Source organism: Dufourea novaeangliae, unplaced genomic scaffold (assembly GCF_001272555.1).
Source record: "Dufourea novaeangliae isolate 0120121106 unplaced genomic scaffold, ASM127255v1 scaffold18, whole genome shotgun sequence".
NCBI lineage: Eukaryota > Metazoa > Arthropoda > Insecta > Hymenoptera > Halictidae > Dufourea > Dufourea novaeangliae.
The window spans coordinates 1,125,281-1,152,502 of record NW_015373888.1 but is presented as its reverse complement, the minus strand read 5'-3'; the positions used below and the strand labels follow the sequence as shown (position 1 = coordinate 1,152,502).

Below are 27,222 nucleotides of genomic sequence, written 5' to 3'. Positions count from 1 at the left end.
TCATTTTTCCAGAGTTTTCAAGGTCACCTTCCGTTTTTTAATAATAATTATGTGTCTTCTAGACCAAAGAAACGTTAAGAAAATACCATTTACCTTAATTAAAACGATGTTCAATATCTAATAGAATAATCTAAACTGATCACGTTTCATAGTCTACCCTGTATATGATTAAATATTCGCGTACTTTTCTATCAAAAAAGAATTCAGTATTAGAAAGGAGTTATAAGGTGGAACGTGAGCCCCGAATTTTTACAATGACTGCCATGTGTAACGATCCTTCCTGAAGGTCTAGACCAAAAAACATTAAAAAATATTCTAAATTCATAGAGTTGTCTTGAAAATTCCGTACGATAAGCACTTCTAACAAAATGGTATCACGTATAAGCACAAATATTGATTTTTTTTATATTTCTTCAGCTTTAATTTATTATTCAAAATACTAAAAATTATATATAATCTATAAACTTGTTTTCAAATACCGTACCATAATCAGTCATAACAAAATGTTAGTACGTAAAAGCGGAACTACTTTTTAACATTTGTTCAGCTGTAATTTACTATTGCCTTTGTTTGCAATCCAATGATATTGGAGATGTTTTAGAAGCTTCCTTTCGAAATTATAAACAATCAAAAATTCACAATAATCAGTCACAAATGGTTTCGACCTAGCGTCGCTTGAAAAAGAAAAAACACCCGTAACTGGTAACAAAAAACGTGATATGCAACACCTACAAAAAGGCAACAAATTTTATAAAAAAAGTTGTTAAAAACTACTTGTTAATATTCACAAGGCCAGATTGTGATCCGTATTATTCACACACAAAATAAACGCTGAATAAACTAACTTAAACTGAACTAAATTTCACTATGGAGAAATAAAAATTAATAGTATAAAAAGACACAAATACACTTTTTCAAAAACTGTCCGCCACTGTCCTGAATGCTGTCGACGTGGATTACGAATGCAGACTGAGAATCAAAGTCACGCGAAGGTCCGTTTCGGTCAAGACCGTTTACCCAGGTATCCTTTCCCCTACCCTTTTGGATCATTGTTTAGTTTACGTATTCAGTGTTTTCTCGTGTATGTGCTGCGATCTGCCCTTGTGGAATTTAACGATTAACCAGGGTTTACTGTCGTGCAACGATTCACGTGTGCCTTGTTATGACACCAGAACGCAGAGTTGGGCACAATTTTATTCGAATAATACATAGTTACATACAGCAGTATCTAAGCTCAACATCTTGACTTTTGGACAGTTAATGAGATTAAGTAATTGTTTTCCAAGTGTCTACCCATTCAAGAAGTAATATTATTTTATTATAAAAAATGTAATTTTCACGTTTAATCGATTAAAAATGGCGAAATACTTTTTTTTATCTTTTATTCGTTATTCGACTCTCTTTATCTAGAATCTAGATGATGAATTTGGCCAATTCTGCGAGAAAATACTGCAGGCTCTTGCGTACAGTTGTTGCATATGACATTTACGGCTACGATATGTATTTTTTTCATGCTATGTGTCCAATGCTTCCCTAATGTTCAATTATTTATAACTTGAAAGGGGTATCACGATATCATCAATCTTGATTCTCATCTTATTTTCGAAACTTAGAATCATCCCTTGAATTTAATCCACCCTGTATAAAATTTCAAGATAGCCATGAAAATATTCAAAACTTACATTTCAGCCTATAACATTCTTAATACTGAATTTTTGTTCAACGCGAAAGTCTTTAATCTTCCTTAACTTCGCAACTGTATTCGTGTACTATATAATATTGTATAACTCTATCTCTGATCCTATATCTGTATATCAGAATGAAAACAAATAAAAGAAAAAAAAAGTGACAACATACAGCTTCATTGAAATGTATAACACAAAGAAATAGGTATATAAACTTTCGTTCAAAAATCTTACGTGAAGGAACTACTTCACCATAAATATCCTTTTTAGGTTATGTGTACATTGAAACACGAACACACTGCAGAGGTTAAACTTGCATATGTATATGTACCTATAAATATATAAATGAAATTACAGAACAAAATGTTTTCTAAATTATAAAAAAAAAATTCAGATATTTATGTGCCACAATTATTCGACACAAAGAAAAGAACGATTGGAAAATTCTAAATCCCATTATAGTAGATGCAGGGACTTCGGAACGTCGATCTCGAAACGACAGATATTGACGGATTTAAAGGAACCGAGGCAGGATCACGAGCACGAAAAATACAAGACTAAACGGAAACGAATAAACCGGGACGAGTCGAGGGAAGACGATGGAGGCAAGGCACTCTGGGGCCCGCATTCGACGAAATAATTCCCCTCGGATAACGAGGTCCCTGCGCCGACCGGAACGATCTCCCCGATGTCGTCTTGCTCGTGCTCGTGTAGATCATCGACTATTTATAGAAACGCCACGTATTCTCGTATTCCACTCGACTATTCTAAATTCGACGCGCGTCCTCCAGACATTTCACGGTTAGTGCGTTTTTAAACAATAACATCTCTTAGGCAGTAATGCAAGGCTTCCATGAAGCTTCGCGACGCTTTAATCTGTGAACGGTCGTGTCGTTCAGGCTTTTATCGTGCTCCTAGTCACGTTTTTTCGACCCTTACAACTCGTTTCCAAGCGTTGCATCCTCAACGCTGGAACAGAGTAACTAGAGTTCGTAACGGAATCGTTATTACAGGTCCATTGATCGAGTGACACCTAATGAGGAGAATCAGCTCGCCAATCGCGATTCTCAATCTCGTGTCAAATATTTCTTTCTTCTCTCTACTCTGTTCGAGACTGGTTTTCTTCTTGAACGCTGCTAACGGTAATGGTCTCGTTAGCGAAGCTATCCGGCTTGGACCGGGTCAAAAGCTCTGGTCACCAGGCCTCCGTGTACCTTACGTCGAACTCTTGCAGCGCTGGTAAACACTTCTTCAGTGACTCGAACGTCTGAATGGACAACTTGGTGCTATTCAGGTTCAATTTTCTTAAGCTCGTCAATGCTACACAAACGGGAATAACATTGGTATTGTATTCGCAATCAAGGTAATTCACAAAAAGTTCTACTAACCATGGCAGAAAGTATTTGATCGAGGGTTTATATATGTGTTATACATTGTTTTGCAAATGGAAAATATGGTACATTAGCAGTAGAAAGACTGGAACTTCTATCTACAGAAGTGTTTGCACTCCCATCGAAATAGGTTTATTCTCGTTTCATTTTGTCTAATACTTTCTGTCAGAGGTAGAGTAGTGCATTTCGTAACTGTATAATTTCCGTAGAAAATCACGTATTAACTGATAACATACCGACAAATAAACAACAGATTCATGTAAATGGGGGCGTACGAAATTCCTACATTAGAATTTCATAATACTCTTTTTCAGGAAACTAGTATAGTTATGAAACGCAAAGAAGAAATAGAGAGGCAATTGCCTACAGGCCAAAGTGGAGATCCCTTTGTCGGAGACAGGTGTCTCGCAGAGGTTCAGAACCTGTAGCTTCTGCAGGTGTTCACTGATCATTTGCAGTCCCGTGTCACCGAACTGCGTCGCCCATAGGTTCAGATACCTGAGGGCTGGCAGTTTGATCAGTTGCTCGGCGCAAGCGGACGTCACCGAGGTGAAGGCCAAGCTGAGGCATTCAAGATTCCCGAGAGCTCCTCCCCCCAGCAAAAGAGCTACATCTGCATCCGTCGCGCGAACAGGTAGCGTCAACTTCCTGGGACCGCCTTTCTGTTGCTGTTTCAAAACGTAAAGTACCAAGGTCTCAGCGATTTTTTAAATTTCACGGTGGTATCCCCCCCCCCCCTCAAAGCCAGAATGTCAGGTGAGGGCTTCAAAATAAAGGCCACGTGACGTCACATACACGTAGATAGAATTTTATATATGTATATTAATAGTAATTGTGCACACATGCGAGAATTGCTATAGTGTGTTCATCGTCCACAGCTTCTGGCAACCCAGCTCAACAAAAACAATTCTGGTCCGTCTAGAGCAGTGTTTCCCAACGTGGAGCAATTTAAATATTTGGGGGGGGGGGGAATTAACAATTATTAATATTCGTCACCTCATCAACAACAGTCCTACCTATATGGTTTTGTTTATATTTAAAGCAGATATTAATGTGAAACTGTTTCAGAACATGATTTACTATTATGCTAGGGGGGTATCGAGGTCTTTGAGGCGTTGTGGTGGGGAATAAGCCAAAAAAAGGTAAGAAAGAATGGTCTAGAGCCATTATGGCTATACACTATCAACATGTTTACCCACCAATTCTTGCAAATTCCTCTGTCTCTGGCAGAGAGCAGCGTAACGTTCTTTACCGGACGCTGTGGACTCGAGAGCGTTCACTATCTGCAGCCGGGCCTCCTCGTTCGGCAACAGATGCCACTCTAACATCAGACAGAGGGCCTCTTGCGCGGCCTCGCATCCTCTAACCGCCAAAAGCACGCAGTCGTCCCGCGCCTGTTTCATCAGCGTGCCGATGAACCTTTTCCGGCGACAGCAACAGGCCAGCAATGTAGTCAACTGTTTGCACAGGATGCAGACATCAGTATCCGCGAGTAAACAATGACATTCTGGGTTTATGGTGTATACCCAATATAAGCTCTGTTGGCGGCTGGCGCCTAAAATTGCGAATCAATATTTGGACATCACATTCTGTGTAGAATAAGCCTCTCGGTCGGAGCATATCTGATGACTTTGTTTTTTAAATAAATAACTAAATAAACTAATAGTTGTTTTTACAATTTCATTATACACTGTTGCAGAGCATTCGAATCCATTAAATTTTCACTGCAACAGGTTTTTGATATCCACTATAATTTTCGGTGCACCGATGTTCCATTGTGAGTATTATTTGCAGGTCCTCCCACTTTTCCCAGTTTTCCCACACATTGCAACGGGACTGAGGGTCCCAACCACAATTTCTTTTGATCGATAGATCAACCTTTATGAACAAGTGCCTTGTACTTATACCGCCAAAAATACGCACACACACACGGTCCTTCGGATAGGGAATGAAGATAAACGCAAAACAGCCTTAGGTAACACCTTAGGCCTAGGTTACCTTCGGTAACACGCCTCTGTCGCATACAACACATACACTAACGGCCAATAATATGGGACCATGATTTATAATTAAAGAAAGATGAAACTATTATTCTACAAAGTGTTAATGAAGGAACGTGTTAAAACTGATGGAAAGTGATTTGTATATGTATTGATTGCGTAATTTTTATTTTATGAACTCCGGTCAGTGACGTGTTACCCAAGGGAATTGATCTTCTGAAGATTCCTGATCCTTCACAACAAAAAAGGACACATACCATCTCGCCGAACAATTCCCCCTGATCAGGACACGCGGGACTGGACGGCACGGCGACGTGAATCCAACCGGGCCGCGGTTCTCTGACCGGAAGCAGTACGCGGTGAACGATGCATCTCGAGTCCATCGCCAGACGCTTGATCACGCACATCAGTATCGACTGCTGGACCTCCTTCGTAGCCAGAGCTTCCTCTGGGAAGGGTACCGGTTGCAGCAAAGCGCCGAAACCGGGTCGCCAATCGGCATATTCCGATCTGGAAAACGGAATGGCTCGTTCAGGTTGTTCCAACGGTTACTGTTGGCAAACACCTCCGTCGTATTTGCTTGCAGCAATTCTACAGTGGATGATCAAATTATTATGAAACTTTGAAGTATAATTTATTTGAACTTTAGTCAAGAACGGAATTGAAAATACGCTTGTAATGATACCTTCTTCGTTACAAAACGTACTGTTATGTGTTAACGAGCATATGAGAAAAGACTCCTCGGTCTCTTTCGACTCAAAACATCAGACATTATACAAATTCTATTTTTGTTCGATACTCACGCGACATTTAATACCAACAGGTAACAATCCAACGGAGGCAAAGGGGGCGATGTCGAGGATCCCTCGCTTTCTGGTAGGGAATGACGAACCGCATCGAATCTAAAATCGAACACGAGACACAAACGATGTTACTCGATCTGATCGTATTTAACACTTAGAGTACGGTGACCGAGTCCGTTTGGATCCGAGTGTTTAAAAACCGTAGACAAATCAGAGCTCGGCCAGCAGACTCGCGTTCTGATTGGTCGGGGTTTTCCGTTAATATCTCGTTAACAAAACCTCGGATAACATTTTCGCTAAGGAAATAGTTGTTCCAAATCATCCCAGGAGTCGAACCTATTTTGGGACACCCTGTAGACTGCACGGTCAGGTTGGGCGGTCGTCCCAACTTTATAAAAAGACAGGCTGCTTTCAGAGGACCTGCTATCCCTTTCTGATACAGCCGAGTCAACCACTTAAACCCGAGACCCTCAGAACCTCACTCCCCACCACTTAGATTTAAAAGGGAAATGCCAAGTCCTCCAAAAATTATCTATACCTCTTTCCAAACTTGGGACTACTCCCGTTTTCAGGGGGATGCGAGAAGTCTACATATATTAAAAAACTAAAAAAAACTAAATTTATGGATAAAACACACGAACCTGTGAAAAATCGCAGCGACGCAAACGGATACCAGATTAGGAAGCACCCGAGGATGTGGACAGTCGCTTCCTGGTCCGTGAACGGACGCGATATAGTCTCGGATCGCTTTCTCGCCGTTCTCCGTCTCGTACAGAGCGGCCACGAACGCTTGCAGGAGCTTCCTCATGTCTGGGGATTTGCCAAAGTCCACGGTGTGCTTCAGGCATCTGGTGATCGCCGGGCTCATCACGGACACCAGGGAGGACCGTGGATGACGTTGGACCAGCTTGACGAGAACCTTCGCGAGACAGGCGGGAAGCGCGACCTTCTCGAGAAGCGGCGACACCACGTAGAGGATTGTCTCCGCCCAGTGTTTACGGTCGTTCTCCGACCGAGATGATAACTCCTCGTTGGACATTTCCTCTGTTTGATTTGACTCCTCCGCGAGCGAATCCTCGAGAAGCTTCGCCACCGCCTCCAATGGCGCTGCGGTCACACGTTCGTCTTGGAGCGACGTCCACAGAGCGAAATCCACCATCGACTTCAGCTCTTTCGCCATCACTTCGTCCCGCGCGTTTAATGACACCAGCTGCTGGTACTTGAAGATACTCCTCTAGTGAACGGAAAGCAGAAAAAGGGGCATAACGTCAGAAGCCATTCCGTAAGTACAGTGGACTCTAACTATATTGCCATGGTCGGAGCTGTAGGGGAGTAAAATGGCAATGAGTTCAGAGCCCCCTCCATACTAAGTTCCATCGTCATAGCTTTGGCCTCAGCGCCTGCGCAAAAGTGGATCGTGCTGGTGCGCCGGCGTACGCAACGTGGTGGGAGAGCGAGTTTGTGGGCTCGAAAGTACGTGTGAAGGGAAAGTGCCTCGCGGGGCAATATGTTTAGTGGCAATATAGTTAGAGTCCACTGCAATATTAACCCTTTGCACTCCAAGCACTTGTTTTATGCTATCGACCAGCAACTCCGTGCACACTACTGTAGTAAAGCTTTCGGAAACAAGAAGTTTTATTTCGAAAGAAAAAATTACAAATGTTCATGAATTGATTTAATTTCTAATGTAAGTAAAATTTAAATTTTAGATATTGAAATTCTTCATGGTATGGTACCACTGAAACCAAACTCCTATGTGCATTCTTGGTTTATTTGGACAAATATCGCGGTAATCCTTCGTTTGACGTTTCCTATCCTTTTTCCTGTCTCTTAGAACATACAACGCGATCCGTCTTTTCAGATTTTCTCATTACACTAATTATAAGCTTTCCATATTAACCTGATTTCAGAGTTGGAAATGGAAGCCCTTGATACTTCCGTGAAGAAAATATTCTACGTCGACTAACAGTTTTACATATTTCAAGTATATCAGTGGAGTTTTGTTTTTGTTATATTTTACAGATTTATAAAGAATGTATGAATTGATACCACACAACTTCCATTTCCCAAAAGAACAACTTCCACCACCACTTGAGATTTTTTTAAAAAGCAATACCTGCACCCTTATTTGGCCTGTATCCCCCTGGCGGAGCCAACGGACTGCAAAGGGTTAGATACTATTTGACTAGGGGAGACCGTGGCTGGTTGCCTATAGGGGCTGGATTAACTAACGTCAGATTCACATTAAGAGTCAAAGGTACGGTGAAATCACGATCAATCTGAATTTAGACTATATTTGTCTCATTGGATTACATGTGTGCGATAAAAACCGCTGCTGGATTTGACGTGATAATTGTTAATAACTTTGCACAGACATGTGCAAATAAAAATCGGAATTTTCGGTGTACCTACCGATGTTCCCTTGCGAGGAAAAAATTCACTCTTATACAGTGGGTGATAAAATTATTATGAACACTTCGAAGTACCACTCATTTGAATTTTGATTAAGAACAGAATCGAAATTTACATTTATAATACTAGTACCTTTTTTATTACAATGCATGCTGTTGTGTTTTTACTGACATCTATGACAACGATTATAATTTCTCAAAAAACATATGTATCAATATTTCGTCACGTTACTCTTTGCATCTATAATTACTTGAATCCTCCTCGGCAAACTATCAATATTTTTTCGACACAATATAATTTAATAGTGTTAGAATAAATAATAATCAAGGAAACCAACAATCATCAAACGGAACACATAAATCAGGAGTAACAAGTCATATTTACGAATTATCAACGGTAGCACAATTTGGTAGGTTCTCATTATACAAATATTCGTCGTGCTGTACACTCATTACTGAAGATACCCAAGTATAGTGAAATTATGTATCTATATGCTAAGAAAAAAAAAAAGAGTATACGTCATTATTATTAAAGTCGTAATAAAACCGAAACCATACAGTATGTAATTTCTCTATCTGTTCATAATAATTTCATCACCCAGTATAACACTAAGGTCCAATTGTACACTGGGGGATCACAGTGAACGATCACACGATTAATTTACCTTCCACAGTATCGAATGATACCATTGGTCCCTCGTGTAAGCATTATTCGCTTGGAGAAGAAGAGAACTGTCCGGCAGCACTATGCTCAGGCAGTTTTTATAAGTGGGATCCCATCTAGCGATGGCGTACCTTCGAACGTCCGACATACTGCAGTACGGTATTGGGTGCTGAAGAAATCCCGTGGGCTAAACAACAAATATTGACCTGTCCTGATTACATGGGTAGCAAAGAGAGAGAGAGAGAGATGGTAGTTCCGGGAAAACGAAAGAAAAACAGGGCAGAAATGACATTACTTATCTCTCCACCCCCATACGTGATCGTATTATTGGTGGAACAAATATCTGTGATTAACCTGTAGCCCCATTAAGTGGACCCTATAAATCATACTTTCGACAAGAATCACAATAGTGATATTAGTAGATTGTTCTCGATATGTATGAAGACAGAACTTGCGGTTTATATTAATCAATTTATACCTTATTTTTCAGTGTCAATATACTTCGAATTTTAGAATAATTTTCTGAAAATTCTATCCTTCCAACTTCCACTGATGTTTGGTAATGTTACTCGACCGCGGATGTTTGCGTAAATATAGAATTTTGTTAGTTAACCAACGGAAACTAGAATCCAATAGGAATTTATTTACTTCGTTAAGGGTTCTATCAGATTGCAAACAAAACGAAAATCTCGTGAAACTCAACTTCTCATTATAATGACATCTGGACAAACAGAGTATATTCTATAAATTCCAAAAATTTACGATATATCAATATTATGAATATCGATATTTTTTGAATAATATTTTTCATGTATAAATATTTAACGAAAAAATATATATCGATAAGCATTATCGATATTAGAAGTAATTAGAACCATATCGCACATCTCTAATGTATCGTCATCGTAGTAAGTAGAAACGGAATGCAATGAACAGACGCGTAAGCCAAATCCTGCTCAATTGCACGCGTGTCCAGCAGATTTTTCAAAGTCGATTCTTCTCAAAAACGAAGTCTCTGATCGAAAAATTTTATTTTATATTTTCGACATATTTTTTCACGTAGAATCACACCCTACCCGGTCGTACCACCAATTACATGACACCCTGCATTACTGATATTTTCGACTACCGTTAGCTTATACAGGGTGAGTCACTTAACCATACCACCTAAACTCTTGCATTCTGTTTCTACTTACTACCATGGACGAACGCACGCGTTTCCAATTCATTTTTTAATTCGATTTTCTCGTAAACCGAAACCCCGAACGAAACAAAATTAATTCTATATTTTCGACTTATTTTCTCACAAAAAATTGTTCACTTTTTTTATAGTTATCCCTCGAAGTAACTTCCACGTGTCAGAGAATACCCTCTATACATTTATCCCACCAGGAACACGGTATACACGTTTATATGCATTAAAGTCATTAACCCTTTAACTTCCAGTGTTGCACCGGTGCCAACGCCCAATGTTAAAAATGCGTCAAATTCTGTCACTGGTTAATATCTACTCTAACTACACGAAACGCGAATAATTACTTTTTACTTCGAGACAAATCACGTACAAAAAATATCAATTATTATTCAACCGACAGCGATTTAACTTTTGCTAGACGATATTAGGTACAGTAAATCATCGATAAGTGTTTGGAAAGCTCCTCCGGACTGACAAGGAAAGGTCCCCAGGTGTAACGCCGTCTTCTCAATGTGGTTTAACACAGTGATAAAGCTTGGAATTCCAAAAGCAATCGTATTTGTTTCAGCCGCATACGGCCATTAATTTACGAAATATTTAAACCTTTCAGACCTGGTGGTCACATTCGTGTACATGGAGTTTTTACGCTGATATTTCGGTGAGGATGAATGTTTCAGAAATTCAAACACGCTGTGCACACGAAATACAGTACGATTCCATTGACCATTTGCCTTTACATGATGTTAGACCTCCAATTCGATGCAAGTTCCCAAAAGTCAATAAAAGTCCGCTGTCTCGAAGGAGAAAGAAACTGTTTCTTACAATTTCACACAAGGTCTTGGATACAGAGTGTTGCAGATTCATATTTTTCTTATAAATTTGAATTTTGTCATGTCCTTTCATTTGACCGTTCTTAAGGTGCGTATCCACTTGTTGCGTATCCTTGTATCGTATCACCGTTGTGTATCAATGTGGATGGACAAGCGTTGCATCGTTGCGTATGAAAATGTATGGTGATACTATACGATGATACGCAACGGTGATACAGTACGCGGATACGCAACAAATGAATACGCATCTTTAGGTGTTATGCGATACTTGAATCCTAGTGTACCCACATTTGAACATTTAAAATCTACAAAACTATGGTACATATAAACATTTGTTTAAAACAAAACAACATCTAAACAGTCTACTGAGTTAAAATGTCCAGTGAAATACTTATTTTACCCTTAAAAGAAAATTCAGGTCCGAAAGGATTAATGTTCCGTGACGAGGAACCTTCGAACACTCATCGCTGATTTCCTGTACCTTCACGTGTGCTTTAAAATTCACGATAATAAATCATCGAGCACTCGTCGTTTCACGGGTGAACCTCGGGAACAACTCACCGTTCTCGACGAGATGCAAGTGTCGTTCAAATACAAACGATGCGTTTCCCACCGTCTCAAGAACTTGCTCGACAGAATTTTCCGGACCAGCGTCTTGGAATGATTCAAGAAACACAGCTGTATATCCCCCTCCTCGATCGGTTTGAACCTCGGTCCTACCGGCCCGGAGCTCGGACTCGAGCTCGACGAACCGCTGGTCGGCGAACAACCGGCGCTCCGCCTCTCCAAGTTCGGGCAGGATCTCGCCGCGGGCAGAGAGAACGAGCCGCCGTCCAAACATTCCGGCTGCAAGCTGTCCAAACGGGAGCATTTCTCGCCGGCGAACGATCCTCGTGGCTGTTTTACCAACGACACCGTGTCGTCGCCGGCCTCGTGGTTACCAGCGGTGCACAACTGTGGCGAACTTGTGCTGGTCATCTCCTGTCGCATCGCTCCGCCGTTCACGCACAGGAAATTGTAATATGGGACTGGGGACGATGACAGGCCCGCGGTCAACGGTCCTGCGGGACTCAACGGTAACGATGATCCTTCCTCCGTCTCCGTGCCGCCATGGTAGCTAGTCTCATTTTCCGATTCCGGAAACGCGTTCTGCAACGAGGATATATCGTTCTCTGATGCAGCCGCGGTTGGTCTACGATTCCTAGCGTTGTCCTCCGTGTCCCCAACATCCACCGAATCGATCAGCACCGAAGGTGACGACTTCGTGAACAACGTGATCGTGTCCCCTGTAATGGTCTCGTAATCCTCGTGTGGTTCTCCCGAACAATCGGGCGATTCGGTGCCGATCGAGTCATTTGCAAATGAAGGGGATGGAGACGTGGATGTGGATGGGAATCGTGTGGTTTCCTTGTTGCTAAAATTCGTCGACTCCGTGGACCGTAGACGGAGCAAAAGCTTCCTGCAACGACCGTTCCCTTTTGGCGATCGTTTCTTCGGCGAGGAACCACGTGTCGACGACTCACGATCCTCGTCCTCTGAGAGTAGCTTCCTATGATCGTTAGTGTCACCTTGTTGTACGTGAATGACTGAATTGGCCGTCAGTGAATCGGGCCCAGGGGACAGAGTCACTGGGTCTAGGTAGTCGGCTTTCACGTCCGGTAACGTGTCGGTGCTGCCGCTACAATCGGAGATCGATGGCTCCTGGTCGATGTAACCGATGGAAGAGCAACCAGAACCCTCGCTGGTCGCCTCGGAGCCTCGTCTCTCCCGAGATTTCGAGGCAGATGGTGTCGAGGATTTGTTCGTCGGGAGTATCATACCGATCGTGGAACCGGTGGTCGGCTTCGCGGACGACAGTGGCGATGCGAGCACGCGTGACGCCCGCGTGAATGGACTTTGAAAACAGAACATATTTCTTTCTCTCTTTCCTCGAGTAATCGGGCCGCTCTCTACGCGAGTTTCGCGTTATTGCGCACGCGGAGAATAGCCTTGGATGAGCGTCGACCGCGCAGCTCCTCTTCCGTTTTCCGCCCCTCGTCGTCGTTGGATTCCCTCCTGGGGGGGTAAACGCACCGATGAACGAACGCTTGAGAGATTTCGTAACTGTTACAGTCGAATTTTAAATGGTAATGGTATTAATGAATACTTGGCCATATGAAAGTTACGATTCTTTTATAATATATAGATACCTTTTTAATTCATTTAATCATTTTACGTGTTGTTTAACCTAAAAATCGTCTGAGTTCGGAACATAATATTATTTAAACATCTATTTCATTGAAACAAGTAATCTTATACATTAAACACCTATGAAGAATTAATAATTAATAATTAATTAAAATCTGCGAACAATTCCAGTGGCCCTACAACTGTCACCTCGAAAGTTAAAGTAATTCTTATACCTACACTTTAACAATCCACTTTGTGCTATTATAGATATACGTTCAAGAATAAAATTAGGGCTCAGCTTTTATTATAATTCCACTATCGCTTCTTGCTTACGTAGTGGCGTTTTTGACGTTCAAATTGTACTTTTATGTTTCAACATTAATTTTTAAATACCAGATACATACAAGTACATATATTTCTTTATTTTTATGTAAATCGGTGTTCCAATTTAGTAATAAATGTTTTTGTGCACAATTCTTTGTGTCGTTTTTATTAAGTAAAATAAATAAAGTGGCAGTATTTGGGATACTGGCAGTAGTTGGGACATTTACGCTAGATTCGATTTTGAAAAATTGGAAAAATGTAAGGTAATTGTGCAGTTTAGCGATTTTACTCAATCTTAGCTATTTAACTGCGGTTTTGTTTTTAAATAGCTCCAACTTATCACTAAAATGACACATCAGGCGGAAAAGATCGAATAAGCAATGTACTTTTGTTATTTCTGTTTAAAAAAGCGTAGCAAATTATTCGGAATTATACATTCAACACCGATTTCAATGACCTTTGGATATGTTACAGAACTCAACATTTTGAACAACTTTTTCTTGTACATGCTAGCACCGATTAGGCTTAATTTCCGAGATATTTATAGCACTAGCTAAAATTGAGAATGACCTCTAAACACATGTAATGACATTTTATTTTTATAAAATGAGTTTATATAGCGGAACATACGTTTACTAGATAGAAATAATAAAATAGGAAAAAAAACGTAAAAAATATTTTCATTTTTAAGAGAAGTATTTTAATTTTAATAGATGCCTCAAAAATCGCATATTTTTCCAGATATTTTTGGACGGTATCCAGAAAACTTTTAAGGTACTATAAGGGTTAATTATCCCTCAGACACCACACCAAGGCGAATTTGCACCAGCGAAACATCGTATCGTTTGTTCGTTTTGAAACTTACAATTCTCTTTGTAACAAATTTTCATAGTTATATTATTTCTCACTTTTGCTATTATTACCGTTCAAATTCCGGGGAAATTTTATCCTAAAAAATATGTTACCAGTTCAATTTGCTTTTATAACTCGTCCGAGTTCTTGATCAAACATTCCAAATGCACTAGCGTGGGGTGTTTGCGTATGCTGAGGGTGAGGCGTGGTTTTCTGAGAGTTAAATTAAATAGAAGGAAGTACAGATTTCACCAGTGAATGGAACAAATATTAACCCTCTAACGGTGAGGTCCGTGTCGTATCTGACCCAAGTTATAGTTCCTCATGTGCTGTCTCCATTCTATTTTTTTTTATTTTTTCATTATTCTCGTTTTATTATATTATTATACGTTATGTCACTGAATTATTATTCCTTATGACATAAATAAACAAAAATAAAAGTTCAAGATCATAACTTCTTTTTACCCATCTGAAAACAGCAAGAAAGAGCACGGGTCGGATCGGACCCCACCTTACCGAGTACGACCTTAAAATCCAGACCTTACCATTCGAGGGGTAAATAAATGAACATCTCTAACCAATGTCGCGCGCGAAAATTGAATGTGAAACCAAGGAATTTAAAAAAAAAGCAATTATTCAATTATTCGTTGATTTGAATAACGTAATTTACTTGTTTTCCTATTATAATGTTCATTCACTGGTACGTGTTCATTTGCTGGTGTATCCACCCTATATCCCACTGACCCAGTTCCTGCCCCCCGCGCGGCAGTCCGTCCGTCCGTTCTCGTCTGTGTGTCCCCGACCCGATATTCCGGGCGAAGAACACAATTCGGGTGAAAACCGCCGCCGCGGCTCCGCGGACGTCACGGGGAGAGAGAAACAATTGTCCTGAATTTTCGTGTCGCGGGGCAGGAGACCACGTCGCCAGGCAGCGCCACGAGCGTCACCCCGCGCGTATATTCTCAAATCGAATGTCCTTTTCTTCACGGAATCACTCTTAAGGAGGAAGGAGGGAAGGGCGAGAGTCGATCAGGCTCTATCTCGCTCACTCCGGGTGAATCTCCTTTGGGGCCTAGATACGGTCGTTCACCATGTCTGTTTCCCTGTCGTCGTTTCGAGTGAAGTCAATCGACGGCCGTGTTGTGTGACAGGGGCGACGGCGGTGTCGTCGACGAACATTCACGCTGTGACATACCGATGGCTCTCTTCTATTCTTTCCACGACCGGACTAGTTAGGCTGGAACGTTCAATTTTTTCTTGACTCGCTGCAACGGGTCACGACGACACATTTTGACCACACACGCGACGAACACGCACACACACGCATACACACATACACACGCACACACACCAGTGGTCACCGTGTCACACACAAGACGCGGGTCGTTTGTCCCCGTTGGGGTTTTTCGTGTGGTCTGACGTGATGATACCGACGCGCGCGGAACACGGCGGAACACGACGGCCAGGGAAAACGGGTACTCTCCACCGCCGCGACACTCCCCCTCCCCTCCCCCCTTGGAACAACACGCGCGCAACGATAGTCCTCCCCGTTCTGGTGCGCCAGTTTCCACCGCGGGTCGCGAGAGCGAATCGAATTCGTGTCCGACGAGGAGATCCCTTCGAGTCGATGAACGGGCCACCGCCGTCGTCGCGTCGAACGGAAACGACGGACGTGAAACCAGAGCGAGATGGAGAAACGGTGGTGCAAGGAAAGAAGAGAGATAGAGGAAGGAGAGGCGTGTGTTTCCAACGCGGCGAAGCTTAAATGTCTTCCTCTCCTCTGACACGATTGTGTGCGAGAACACGCTGGCAGGTGGGGACGCTTGGGGTTAAGAAGAGAGGGCGTCGCGGCGGTCGGCGACGTCTCGCGGCCGATCAATGACTAGACCAGCAGTCGCGAGTTCGCCTCCAATTGCCGCGCATTCCCGTCGCCTCTTCTCCTCCTTCTGTTCTCCGTTTGCGTTTTCCACGGGGACACAGACAATGTTTTTCTCGAACTAAATATTTTCCCGCCCCCTCCGTGAGAACAACACTGGCCAGGAACGCTTGATACAGCGGTCCTGTGTCACGTTAACCCCACTTTTGTTGCTAGTACACACTCGGCAGCGGCAAGAGTCGTTTCCGAAACGGGTCTATTTCTGGTAGACTCGATGTCTTTCTAGTCACTCGCAATGGATCGCTCCTCAACGTATCGTTGTTCTCTATCAATATTCTACCAAAAATATCGATGTGAAATCGTTCTACACACGGTACACGCGCCTGTCAGGATCGTACAAACATTTTGAGAAGCATTAACACCCGGTAACCACGAAACCACGGCGTTCATGTGTATCTCGACGTATCGTTGTTCTATCGATATTCTTTCGAAAATATCGTTGTAAAACCGTATGCACACGGTGCACACCGGACGTCAGGTCGTACGTACATTTTCGAAATCATTGACACCTCGTGACGACGTCCACACGTGCACCTCGACGTATCGTTGTTTTTTATCGATACTCTATCGAAAATATCGATGTGAAATCGTTATACACACGGTACACGCGCGTGTCAGATCGTACGTATATTTTCGGAATCATTGACACCTCGTGACGACGTCCACCTCGACGTATCGTTGTTTTCTATCGATATTCTGTCGAAAATATCGATCTGAAAAATCGTTGTACACGCGGTACACGCGCGCGTCAGCACTTACGTACATTTTCGGAATCATTGACACCTGGCAACCTCGTGACGACGTCCCACACGTGCATCGTATGATACCGATCGATTCTAGCCGTGTGGTAGGTAGCCTGGTGATTACGTCAAAACTCCGACGCGGTATTTGCAAAACCATCTGGGTCTACGTAACGGAAATCGACGACGTGCAACACGCCGCGCTGTTCGCCCCCGCCACACACCGAACGACGCCGCTTTATTACCAGTCACCTTGATCGTAAACTTGACGGGGAACGTAACCCGCGTGCGCTCGAAAGGCGAAACGACGTGAAAAAAAACCGTGTAGCCTACGAAACAGAGCAGCCGAACCCGTCCATCTGAAGGGAAGGGAACAGGTTTGCTAATCCTTGAGACTTCCCGCGGCTACGTGACACGCGATGTACGTACATACATATGTACGTTCGCGCGGGAGTCGTCGGACATGCGATTTATCAAGCCACGCGAAAGTGTATCTCTGTTTGAACCGTTTAAAATCTCTCTGGTCGTTCTGCTTCAACTGTAAAATATACAGGAGTTTGGAATTTCTCGAAAAAGTCCATGGTCTCGACTAGCTTTTGACGTCGACCAGTCACAAACTGTAATGGCCTCACGGCTGGTTTCTAAAAAAAAAACGATAATGAAACATACCGACAGGCTTCACGTATCATTTCCAGAACTGGTTTCACTACGCGGATTTTTACCGGTTTCCGAACGAATCACAGTTTTTGCTCAGTCTCCAATGACGTCGACGCAGATGATTTCACTCAATACACCGTATCACACGACACTGCGATAAAATAGCCCTCGGGCGCCTGTACACGAACGATTTAACGGTTATATAATCGTTTCGAATGAAAGGTACAATTTCCTTTTAACGGTTATCACACACGTGGCCTGGCTCTCCGAGGCAAGCACATATACCATACAGGTCGAAGCACAATATCGCGGGGAAGGATTTTCCCGCGCAAAAACAAAATTACACGTCACTGAATTGTATGTATTCACAATAGCGAGACTAGAGAGAAAGAGAGAGACAGCGACACTCGATTGACGTTGTGTTGTTCAGGGAATCTTCGAGCAAGGAGAACCGCACACGTTCGCACCGCGGTCACGACTGTAACACCATACCCGATAATAACAGCGTTCAACTTCTCTTTCAATAAACCGAAGATATCGTGCCCCAAGGTCACGGAGGCTCAAGCCGTCTGTCCTTTCGCTTTGAGGAACCGAGAAATGCTGCCTCGTGCATTGTTGAAAATTTATCGAGGAGTAAACAACGGGTTTTATACGTTTATCCAGTGTACACAATGATGGAAAATTCAGCGTGATAAGCAGTCTAATAACGGAGGTTTTGTTATTTTGATTTAGAAAGAACCTGATGGATGATCTCTCAACACTTTAACTGTCGCGTGATCGTGGATCGCACGATTTATGGTGTGACAAATTTTTGTTCAGACCCGCGAAGATGCAAGAAAATTCAAAGAAACTTGTTAAAATAATTCATATTTTAAAATAGTTTTCATTGAAAATAACTATTATGACAAGTTTTGGTATTTGGCTTATATATATATGTATATATATATGCTTTGCTTTGACAAAGGATGTTAACTTCTACTGTAATGTTTTGTGTTCTTGGCAGTCGAAAGTGTTAATAGAATGAACAAGTATCCGGTCCTAGTTTCTATATAACGTATTAATTCATAAGAATCTGTATTTGCATAACCATCCGTTGTATATTCATGATTTGCAATGGAAACTTACTGTATTTTCGCGAAAAGGCTCGGATCAAAATGGGAACGGTCGAAGATTCTGCTTTTCCTGTTACAGGTGCGGACTACGTTTCGCTTAACGGAGATAACGCAAGGATTGTCGTAGAGAATACAGAATACAACGAATCGATATGCAAGAAAAATATTTTTTTCACTTATTTCTTTGATATATATATATATATATATATATGTATATATACAATTTATGAAAGAATTGTTTCGTGTGTGTTCGATATATTGCATTTTACGCGCTATAAGAAATCCATGTAAAAAAATCATTTATGACGTTATATCTAGTGTATCGTAACTGTTCTTATGTCACGAAAACGGAATATGGAAATAATCGGTCTTTGCTACGAGTTCTTAGTTAAACGCCGACGGCATACATTATTGACGTACCGTTCCTTTTTCGTTATCGAGTAGTATCTCCGAGTTCCCCACGAGCCTCGGATTCGAATTATTTTTTTTCGCCGGCCATCCAGGCTTCTATTTCTTCGACGCTGCAAGGAAATCACAGGGTTCAGATCCGAACAACGACTTTTCAAACACGGGAAGATAATACTTGATTTACGTGATATATTATAAATGCAAATCAGTCGCAATAAAACGTGGCATTGAATTTAATAGTTTTTGCTATAAAAAAATGAGGAACGCTACTTTTTTACTTTACCGCCTTAATAAATAAATTTTTTATGAATACCTGACCATTTGGAAAATATACAGGGTGTCGTGTGAGTGGTGGTACAATCTGGTAGGGAGTAATTCTACGTGAAAAAATAAGTCGAAAATATAAAATAAATTTTTTTCATTCGAGACTTCGTTTGCAAGATAATCGAATTTGAAAGGCTGCTGGATGCGCGTGTGCAATTGAATGGGACTTGGCTAGCATGTATCTGTTCATTGCATTCCGTTTCTACTTACTACCATGTGACAAATACACGCGTTCCAGATTAATTTTCACAGTCGATTTTCCCGAAAACAGTCTCAGATGAAAAAATTGTATTCTATATTTTCGACTTATTTTCTCACGTAGAATCACTTTGTACCCACGTGTACCACCGGTTACATGACACTCTGTATATTCAACAATTTAAACTGAACACATTTCAAACTTACGTGCGCGGCACATCGGTCAAATTTCTCACTCCAGTTTCCGTTACGAGAACATCGTCCTCGATTCTAACACCGCCCCATCCACGGAATCTCTTGAGCTTCTCAGCGACGATGAATTTCGATTGATCAGGATTGTTCAGAGCAGCGTCTAACAACTGATCATAGTATCGATTAATTTCATAAAGCAGTCTTACTTATACTTGGACCATAAGTAACTTCCGACACGCGTAATGTAAATTTATATAAATCCTAATTATAAAAATATAATAATAATTATACTTATGATCGATATAATAATTATGAACTTTAGTACCAATAAAGAATAATGGTAAAGTGTTTTAAATGAAAACAAACTCCGTCTCTCGTTTTACCAACCTCATTTATCCCGTGGTGTCAAATTGACACAGTGGAAAAATTAATACAATGAAAAGACATGAATACTTAAACTTGCAAATTCTTCAAAATAAAAGTCAGAGAGCCTCAGCCAAATTTACCTACACATGACGGAATAACATAATTTCTTAGAAGAAAAATGTGTCAAATTAACACGAGAGACGGACGGGAGTTAAAAAAAGGAACACAAAACATATACAGGGTGTTTTATGTAAGTGTGACCCCCCAATATCTTTTACAATTGTGAAAACGCAAAAAATATTTCATACTTAATTTGAATGGTATTAAATAGTCAGTATCCCGCATGCATTATTTTTTCAAATGTTGTTTTGTTCTCGAAGTTCTTTTTCAAAAACTGCCTGAACAAACATTTAAATATGTACAATATGATCTTCAAATGACTGAACCCCGAAAATGAAAGTTAACGATGACCATGAAAACTTAGAGAGAAAAACATTTAAAAAAAAAAAAATAACGCCTGCAGGGTACTGACCGCTTAATACTGTTCAAATTGTGTATAAATTATTTTTTGCATTTTCACGATTAAAAAAATATTTGGGTGGGGGGGGGGCACACTTAAATGAGACACCCTGTACGTACTCGATGCAACACATGACCACTTTCATTCTCGCTCGCACAAATCGTAGAATTAATTGTTCTCTGTATCAATAATTAGCATGCATCGAAAGTGTTTTCTACCCACTTACACAGTCGATAAAATAGCAACCCGGCTCGATCGTCAGTACCATACCGGCTGCTAAAGCGCGCGCGGTCCTTAGTTTCCTCAAGCCAGGAGCGGAGGAGCGTTCCGGATACCCTGGAAGATATCCACCGACATCGTGAACGTCCAATCCCATCAGATGACCGAGGCCATGAGGCTGAAAGACTTCGTTCAATCCCGCCTTAATCATATCATCCACGTCGCCTGTTAGCAAGCCCCCGTCCTTCAGCGAAGCCAGCATCGTTTTGTTCGCCAACAGATGCATGTCTGTCCACACGACGTCAGGCTTCGCGGCGTTCATCACCGCGTTCCGAGCGGCGAGCACCGCGTTGTACACCATTTTCTGATCCTCCGTGAACTTCCCGTTCGCCGGGAAACTACACGTAATGTCTGCCGCGTATCCATAGTAGTTTCCACCCATGTCGAATAGACTGGGCAAAGGGCAATAAAGATCATTAGCTTTCGACGAAGAATCGCACACGCTTATTTGGTACGAGATAAATACAGTGGACTCTTGATAAAATGCCGGGGCTGTAGGAGAGTAAAATTCTCGGAGGCGGTAATATATCGAGAGCCCCCTCCATGCTAAGTTTTGTTTTCGTAACCTTGAACCCAGCGCATACGCAACAGTTAGTGGGAACGTCGTACGCAACATGGTGGGAGTGTGAATTTGTGTGCGTGCAAGTACGTGTGCAGGGGAAGGGCCTAACGCGGCAATATATGAAGAGTTCACTATATATTTAACTGACGTTCGTGTACAGACTCACCACATATCCCCATCCTTTATAACTCTATTGTTAGGGGCGCCCGCGTGGCCATAATGTAATATGGACGCATTATGCCCGGAGCCACAGATGCAAGTGTAAGACACGTGTCTGCAGCCTCCTTTAGAGTACACGTAGTGCATGAAAGCTGCTTCCGCCTGAAATTCTGCCAGTCCTGGCTTCACTGTCCGCATGATGGCTTTATGAGCGTCGGAGCTTATCTTAACCACGTACTCCAACACCTCTATCTCTTGCGGCGTTTTTATGACTCTGCTACGAATCAAGACAGCATATTACCAATTTTTTTGTTACCAAGAAATCTATTCACTATCATTTATGAAAGATTTTATTTCGTATATATTGCGTATGTAACATGTGTTGGTTAGAGACTATCACTATAATTCTGTTTGTATATATCTATTAGCACGGGGGCATGTATGTATACATATACATGTTACAACGACTCTTCTACGGAATCTAAACTTTGTGATAAATACGACGACAATTTATCAGATTGACTCCAAAGCTCCTGTAATATCACGTAATCCAATGTCATTACACGAAATCCTAACTTCCTGATGTGCCGTTTTCTCATTATTTGAGGTCCCATAAGGTGTCGTGTGTTTCTACAATAATATTCCGGCAAGTAGATCAATACCGCGGTGTTTATGTTCTTTTCTTGGTCGTTCAAACGGAAGACGGAAGTCGATTCCACGAGCGGATGTATCAAAATGTCAAGCATGTAGAAGCTTATGATCGGCAGTCGGTTCAGAATCACATTTTTACTTAATTTCTGCTCACCCCCCACCAAAGACGCCAATGGTTGGTACAGCATATTGACTGTTCTTCGAATTCGTGCGTCCAGAAACAATGGTTTCTCTGTTCTACCGGATGGAACATGCAAATGCTTATAATCCACGCATTCCAAAGACATGCTGGTGTTTAACAGTTGCAGTTTGCTTTTTATACGGTCGGAGAATACGGAATGGCTTCTTAAATGCAGCTTGTGGAGCAACTGCGAGATAAAGATTTTATCCAGAAATTTTACAGGATATCTCTCCAGATAAACGCACGACAGAAGTATATCCAGAGCATCGTCCAGCTTCAAATCATGAAATTTCACGGATAATACTGCGTCGAAGGTCTCCCAAAATTGAACGGTGTTCGGTGGTTTTACGTACAACGTTCCGAACGGTATAAGAATCGATGGCAGCAACGGTGTTGGTATGTTCACGCCGTGTTTTATAAAGTATTCTCCGCATTCCGACAAAATGGAATCGTTTCTGATCTTCAGACTCTTACAATAATTCATAATAACAGAAATCAGATTCGAATCGTCGATCTGAAAGACTTTAGACTTCAAATATTTCTGCAAGGTGCTTTCTATTCTATCGTCCACGTAGTCTTTCGCGGTTAAACTGTTTATAAAGTTTATTAAATCCTTCTCTCGAGATGTATTTATACTTATGCTCGCCCATTTACTGGCATTTATTAAACATCTTGTCGCGGAGACGTCGTCATAAAAACAGTCCAATATTTCCGCGACCTGCGTACCCGTCAGCTTCAACCAATGGTCGGACAGCTTCCTTTCCAAGATGAGCTTCACCATGTTTTTGCTTTGATTAAAGTATTTCAACATCTTGAACAACGCCACCAGCGTGTACGAGTTGATCTCCTGTTCCCTGAGCAAAATTCCCACCCATAAAGCGTCTATGGATTTACGATATCTGGAGTCTTTGTACGTTGACAGGATCTTTATTACATTTATTAGCTGCACAGGCGTAAACTCCCCATCTGTGGCCCGACTGAGAGCTTCGTCACACATCCAATCCCTGTACACGTTTCTGGACGGACTGACCTTATCTTTCTTTAAAGCAATCAGTCCCTGAAGAATCATTTCACTATCGTGACTATTGATGATTAATTTAACTAACTGTTTCATCATGACATCCCTCGCGCTAGTATCATGATCAAATTGTTTATTCCTTTGGAGTTTACCAGGTTTCTGTTTGGACCAATTGTTCTCCAACTCTATAACTTTTTTCAGTCCTTCCAAAGCTATCCTGCAATTAATTTCGTGGGTTACCTTGTTTTCCAACAACGAATATACTCTGTTGGTTGTATCAAATGATTGTAGTTCCTGTAAAGCCACTTCTATATCTGCGTCTTTGAGACACTCGAGATCAGTGCAAAACAATATCGCCGTTCCTTCATCCGTTTCGATGTCTATCCTTCCGTTCAACGATTTGTTTTTTACTTTGACCGTACTCTGAGAGTCTGACATAGTTTTATCATGAAACTTCGGCTGATCATTCTTCTTAGATGCATCGAAAAGCTTGTGGCTGGTATCAACGGAACGGATGCTTTGCTTATCTTTACCGATACACATTGCTTCTACATCGCTGACTTTTCGAACAATTAAAGGCACTTCTTGAATCTCCGGTCCTTCTTGAACGAGAATACTAGTCTGCGTTAAAATCTGTTGTCCAGCACATTTTCCGGAATTCGATTCGTACCACCGTTTGCTGAATTTAGCGATCGCGATGGATGACTGCGCGTGCATACGTATTAAAACTTTTTCCCATACATGACCAGCTACGATCATCTGTGTAGAGCATATAAGCGTCTAATGAGATTTTAGGTCGAACGATAAGTTCTTCCTGATTGGTTTATTTATTCTACCTTTTCAAATTATAGTAATTAGATCCAGAAAATTATAAAACGACATCAGGTAACTTTTTACAAAATGCCGGTGAAACTTTATTATTTGTATTGCAGAGCGTGATATACACGGCGATCTTGAAACTGCCTTTAGAAACACTTTCAATTTGACGACTGAGTTCTGATCTTATTGGATTATCGGTCAAAAGTTTCGTATAAAAGGCTCATGACAAACGTAAAGAAGGAAGTTTGACGCGAATGAAAATAATTACAACGTTCGATATCGATATAGAAAAATGATCGATCGTACGATAACCCTATCGATAACTAATCTATTCTTAAAACTTCCCAACGATGAAATCTTATCAATATCGTCTAATAGAATGAATTACGAAATGTTCAAATAAGCACACCTAAACGTTAATTAAACTCTGCTGGTACAAATGCAACAGAAAAATGTCTTTTTTTATCATTTACTTGCACAATTTAAACTGGGTCAATGTCTATTTAATGCTATGTTTTCCAAATGTTTTCTGTACCCCTTAATACTCAGTGCCCTAATAATAATTAATCATTCCATAATACATACCATTCACATATTTCAGGATACAGTACTGTTTTATCCACTCTGAATCTAAAGAATAATATAAATTACTAAAAATTTCGTATAATGTACGAATACAAAAACATAAATACTTACTGCTTAATCCCATTAAAATCCACTTCTTGAGTTTCTAAACCACTGTCACTATTTCGACCATTCTATAAAATTAGCAAATATGAATTAAAGTAAAAGAAATCGACTGAACACAGAATGGCAACATTATTTGCAAGCTTACTAGTAAAAGGAGGAGGGATGCCTCCTTTTTCTTTAATACTTCAGCTATTTCATCGGTATAATAGGTTTCATCGACAGCATAGCGTTTCTTAAAATCCTCCAAAGTATGCAACTTTCCCTCCCAAACAGCGTATTCTGCGGGCAATCGTGGTACAAACAAAATAGAAGTTCCTGTTAAACTAATAGCACCATAACACCCTGGTTCTTCAATGCCAAAACTCCATTGAAAAAATGATTCCTATTGAAATCATTACATTGAGATAATTTCATCTCTTGTTATTATACTATAATAATAGCAAAATTTACTTACCTGCCTAAATGGCCAATTTATATCTGTATCATTAAATGGAATTTCAACTCCACCTTGAAGAACAATGAAACTACCCACAATTGGAGTTTTTGTTTTTGATGTAATACGCTCAACTAATCTTCTTCGATTATTTTGAAATAGGGACATAGGCACTTTTAATGTGTGATTTCCCCTTTGAAAGTAGGATTCCAATTGATTTCTGAAATATATATTTGCAAAATCATTCACCAGAATTATTTATTGGATGAAAAATTATATTTTCAAAGAATAAATTAATTCAAAGTACACAAATTTTAACCTTCTTTCTAGAATTCAGATAGTTTAAAGTTTGCTTAATTTATAGAACCCATAAGCAACACAATAGTTTGCAATAAAAAATATCTTGTTAAAACCACATGGTAGTGTTCTTGAATAATGTATAATTTAATAATAGTACTAGTAATATTGTAAACAACCGTCATAATTAATGAAACAAGCAATCAATAAAATAATACAAGAAACCTGCCCAGTGAAAAAAGAACAATCAACATTATGGCATGTTTGTCAAGACAATGTAAACAATAAATGGCTTCTTATATTATCATTATTAAGCAATTTATATTTATAGCTAAAAACAATTGATTTCTTTATCATGACGATCGGTAAAATATCAAATTGTCAATACATACGTATGATTGACACCCGTCATGTTACTTTCTGTCATATGTCGATTTACTTCCAGTATTTGTTCTTTAACTTCTGTTAAAAGGCACTTTGGCAATACTTTTCAGACGTAACAAATTGCTCGTACATTTACCCAAATATCAAAATTCTTCTTGTAGTTTTAGAAGTAAGATTTATCTGAATGTCTGATTCACGCACAACTTCGTTGTTCCTTATCTCTGACGTTACAATAACATCACGTGAAAAATTTGAACCAACCAATTTCCCGCGTTTGAAATTAACATTCGACATCATCATCGATTATTGTTTTTCATTAAGTATTTTGTAATTGCGGTTAGTTACTAAATTTACTAGTTAACAGAAACTTATTTCAAGTAGAAAAATGTACACTGCTGTCGAAACAGTTGTCCATTCTTCAAAACATGCAAATTACGATTAGATATTTTTTCCAATGAATTCAGACTGTTTTTTAAATTTCCCTGATTCGATACTGTACATACACACTTGTCAGTGTTGTGTTTTTAATTAATATTCAATTTGTTAAATGTAACAATACACATCAAAGAGACCTGTGTCGCTATCTACAACAAATCCAGTAAGCTACTAGGCAATCAATACCATGTTCTTGATACCTGATGGCGCCACAGTATCTTTTACAGCCCCCACCCCTTTTAATCTAACATTGCAGAGGATAATGTATATTAGAAGTTGTTAATTGCCACGTTATTAATTACTAATGGACCAATTAATAATGAACAATACGAGTGTATACTACGTTTAACATTTTGTATTCTCCGCGTAATCCTTAATATGCACTTGCTTTATTAATCAACAATTGTAGCAAAGGCTTTACAACGGAAAAGTTACGTGAAAAACTATTGATAAAGCAATTTTTGTGCTTCTTTTTAAACTTCAATTGAAGGTCTTAGCAAGTAAAAACTACCCGAGAATTCGTTTAAAAATAAATTC

At 40.5% G+C, this 27,222-nt stretch overlaps 2 protein-coding genes across 4 annotated transcripts; both read right to left on the bottom strand.

The window, feature by feature from the left end:
* Nucleotides 1-2,374: 2,374 nt before the first annotated feature.
* LOC107185513 (C-Maf-inducing protein-like) lies at nucleotides 2,375-17,997 on the bottom strand. Of its 3 annotated transcripts, none has more exons than XM_015573218.1 (9): nucleotides 17,670-17,997; nucleotides 11,541-13,034; nucleotides 8,956-9,141; nucleotides 6,521-7,113; nucleotides 5,880-5,978; nucleotides 5,334-5,586; nucleotides 4,276-4,533; nucleotides 3,444-3,744; nucleotides 2,375-3,005 (listed from the first exon to the last, which is right to left on the bottom strand). In XM_015573218.1, exons 2-9 carry the CDS (start codon nucleotides 12,888-12,890, stop codon nucleotides 2,881-2,883), a joined length of 3,165 nt encoding a protein of 1,054 aa, XP_015428704.1. In that variant the 5' UTR covers nucleotides 12,891-13,034; nucleotides 17,670-17,997; the 3' UTR covers nucleotides 2,375-2,880. The 3 variants fall into 3 exon arrangements, with proteins under 3 accessions (XP_015428704.1, XP_015428711.1, XP_015428696.1); XM_015573225.1 differs by lacking the exon at nucleotides 17,670-17,997 and adding an exon at nucleotides 15,069-15,085; XM_015573210.1 differs by lacking the exon at nucleotides 17,670-17,997 and having other exon boundaries at nucleotides 11,541-13,120.
* A 1,019-nt stretch (nucleotides 17,998-19,016) lies between these two features.
* On the bottom strand, nucleotides 19,017-26,278 carry LOC107194954 (xaa-Pro dipeptidase). The gene is made up of 9 exons (XM_015584667.1): nucleotides 26,259-26,278; nucleotides 25,591-25,789; nucleotides 25,282-25,518; nucleotides 25,143-25,204; nucleotides 25,032-25,076; nucleotides 21,785-22,054; nucleotides 21,004-21,448; nucleotides 19,907-20,058; nucleotides 19,017-19,290 (listed from the first exon to the last, which is right to left on the bottom strand). Exons 1-9 carry the CDS (start codon nucleotides 26,276-26,278, stop codon nucleotides 19,248-19,250), a joined length of 1,473 nt encoding a protein of 490 aa, XP_015440153.1. The 3' UTR covers nucleotides 19,017-19,247.
* Between the last annotated feature and the right edge of the window lie 944 nt (nucleotides 26,279-27,222).

Coding starts and splice junctions, on each gene's coding strand:
- LOC107185513 (XM_015573218.1), bottom strand. CDS start 12,890: ATGTTCTGTTTTCAAAGTCCATTCACGCGGGCGTCACGCGTGCTCGCA. Junction 9,142..11,540: donor CTTGCATCTCGTCGAGAACG/GTGAGTTGTTCC, acceptor TTTGTTGTTTAG/CCCACGGGATTTCTTCAGCA. Junction 5,979..6,520: donor GTCGCTGCGATTTTTCACAG/GTTCGTGTGTTT, acceptor GTTCGATTTTAG/ATTCGATGCGGTTCGTCATT.
- LOC107194954 (XM_015584667.1), bottom strand. CDS start 26,278: ATGACGGGTGTCAATCATAC. Junction 20,059..21,003: donor GTTGCTATTTTATCGACTGT/GTAAGTGGGTAG, acceptor TACTATGATCAG/TTGTTAGACGCTGCTCTGAA. Junction 19,291..19,906: donor TTGACCGATGTGCCGCGCAC/GTAAGTTTGAAA, acceptor ATTTCCTTGCAG/CGTCGAAGAAATAGAAGCCT.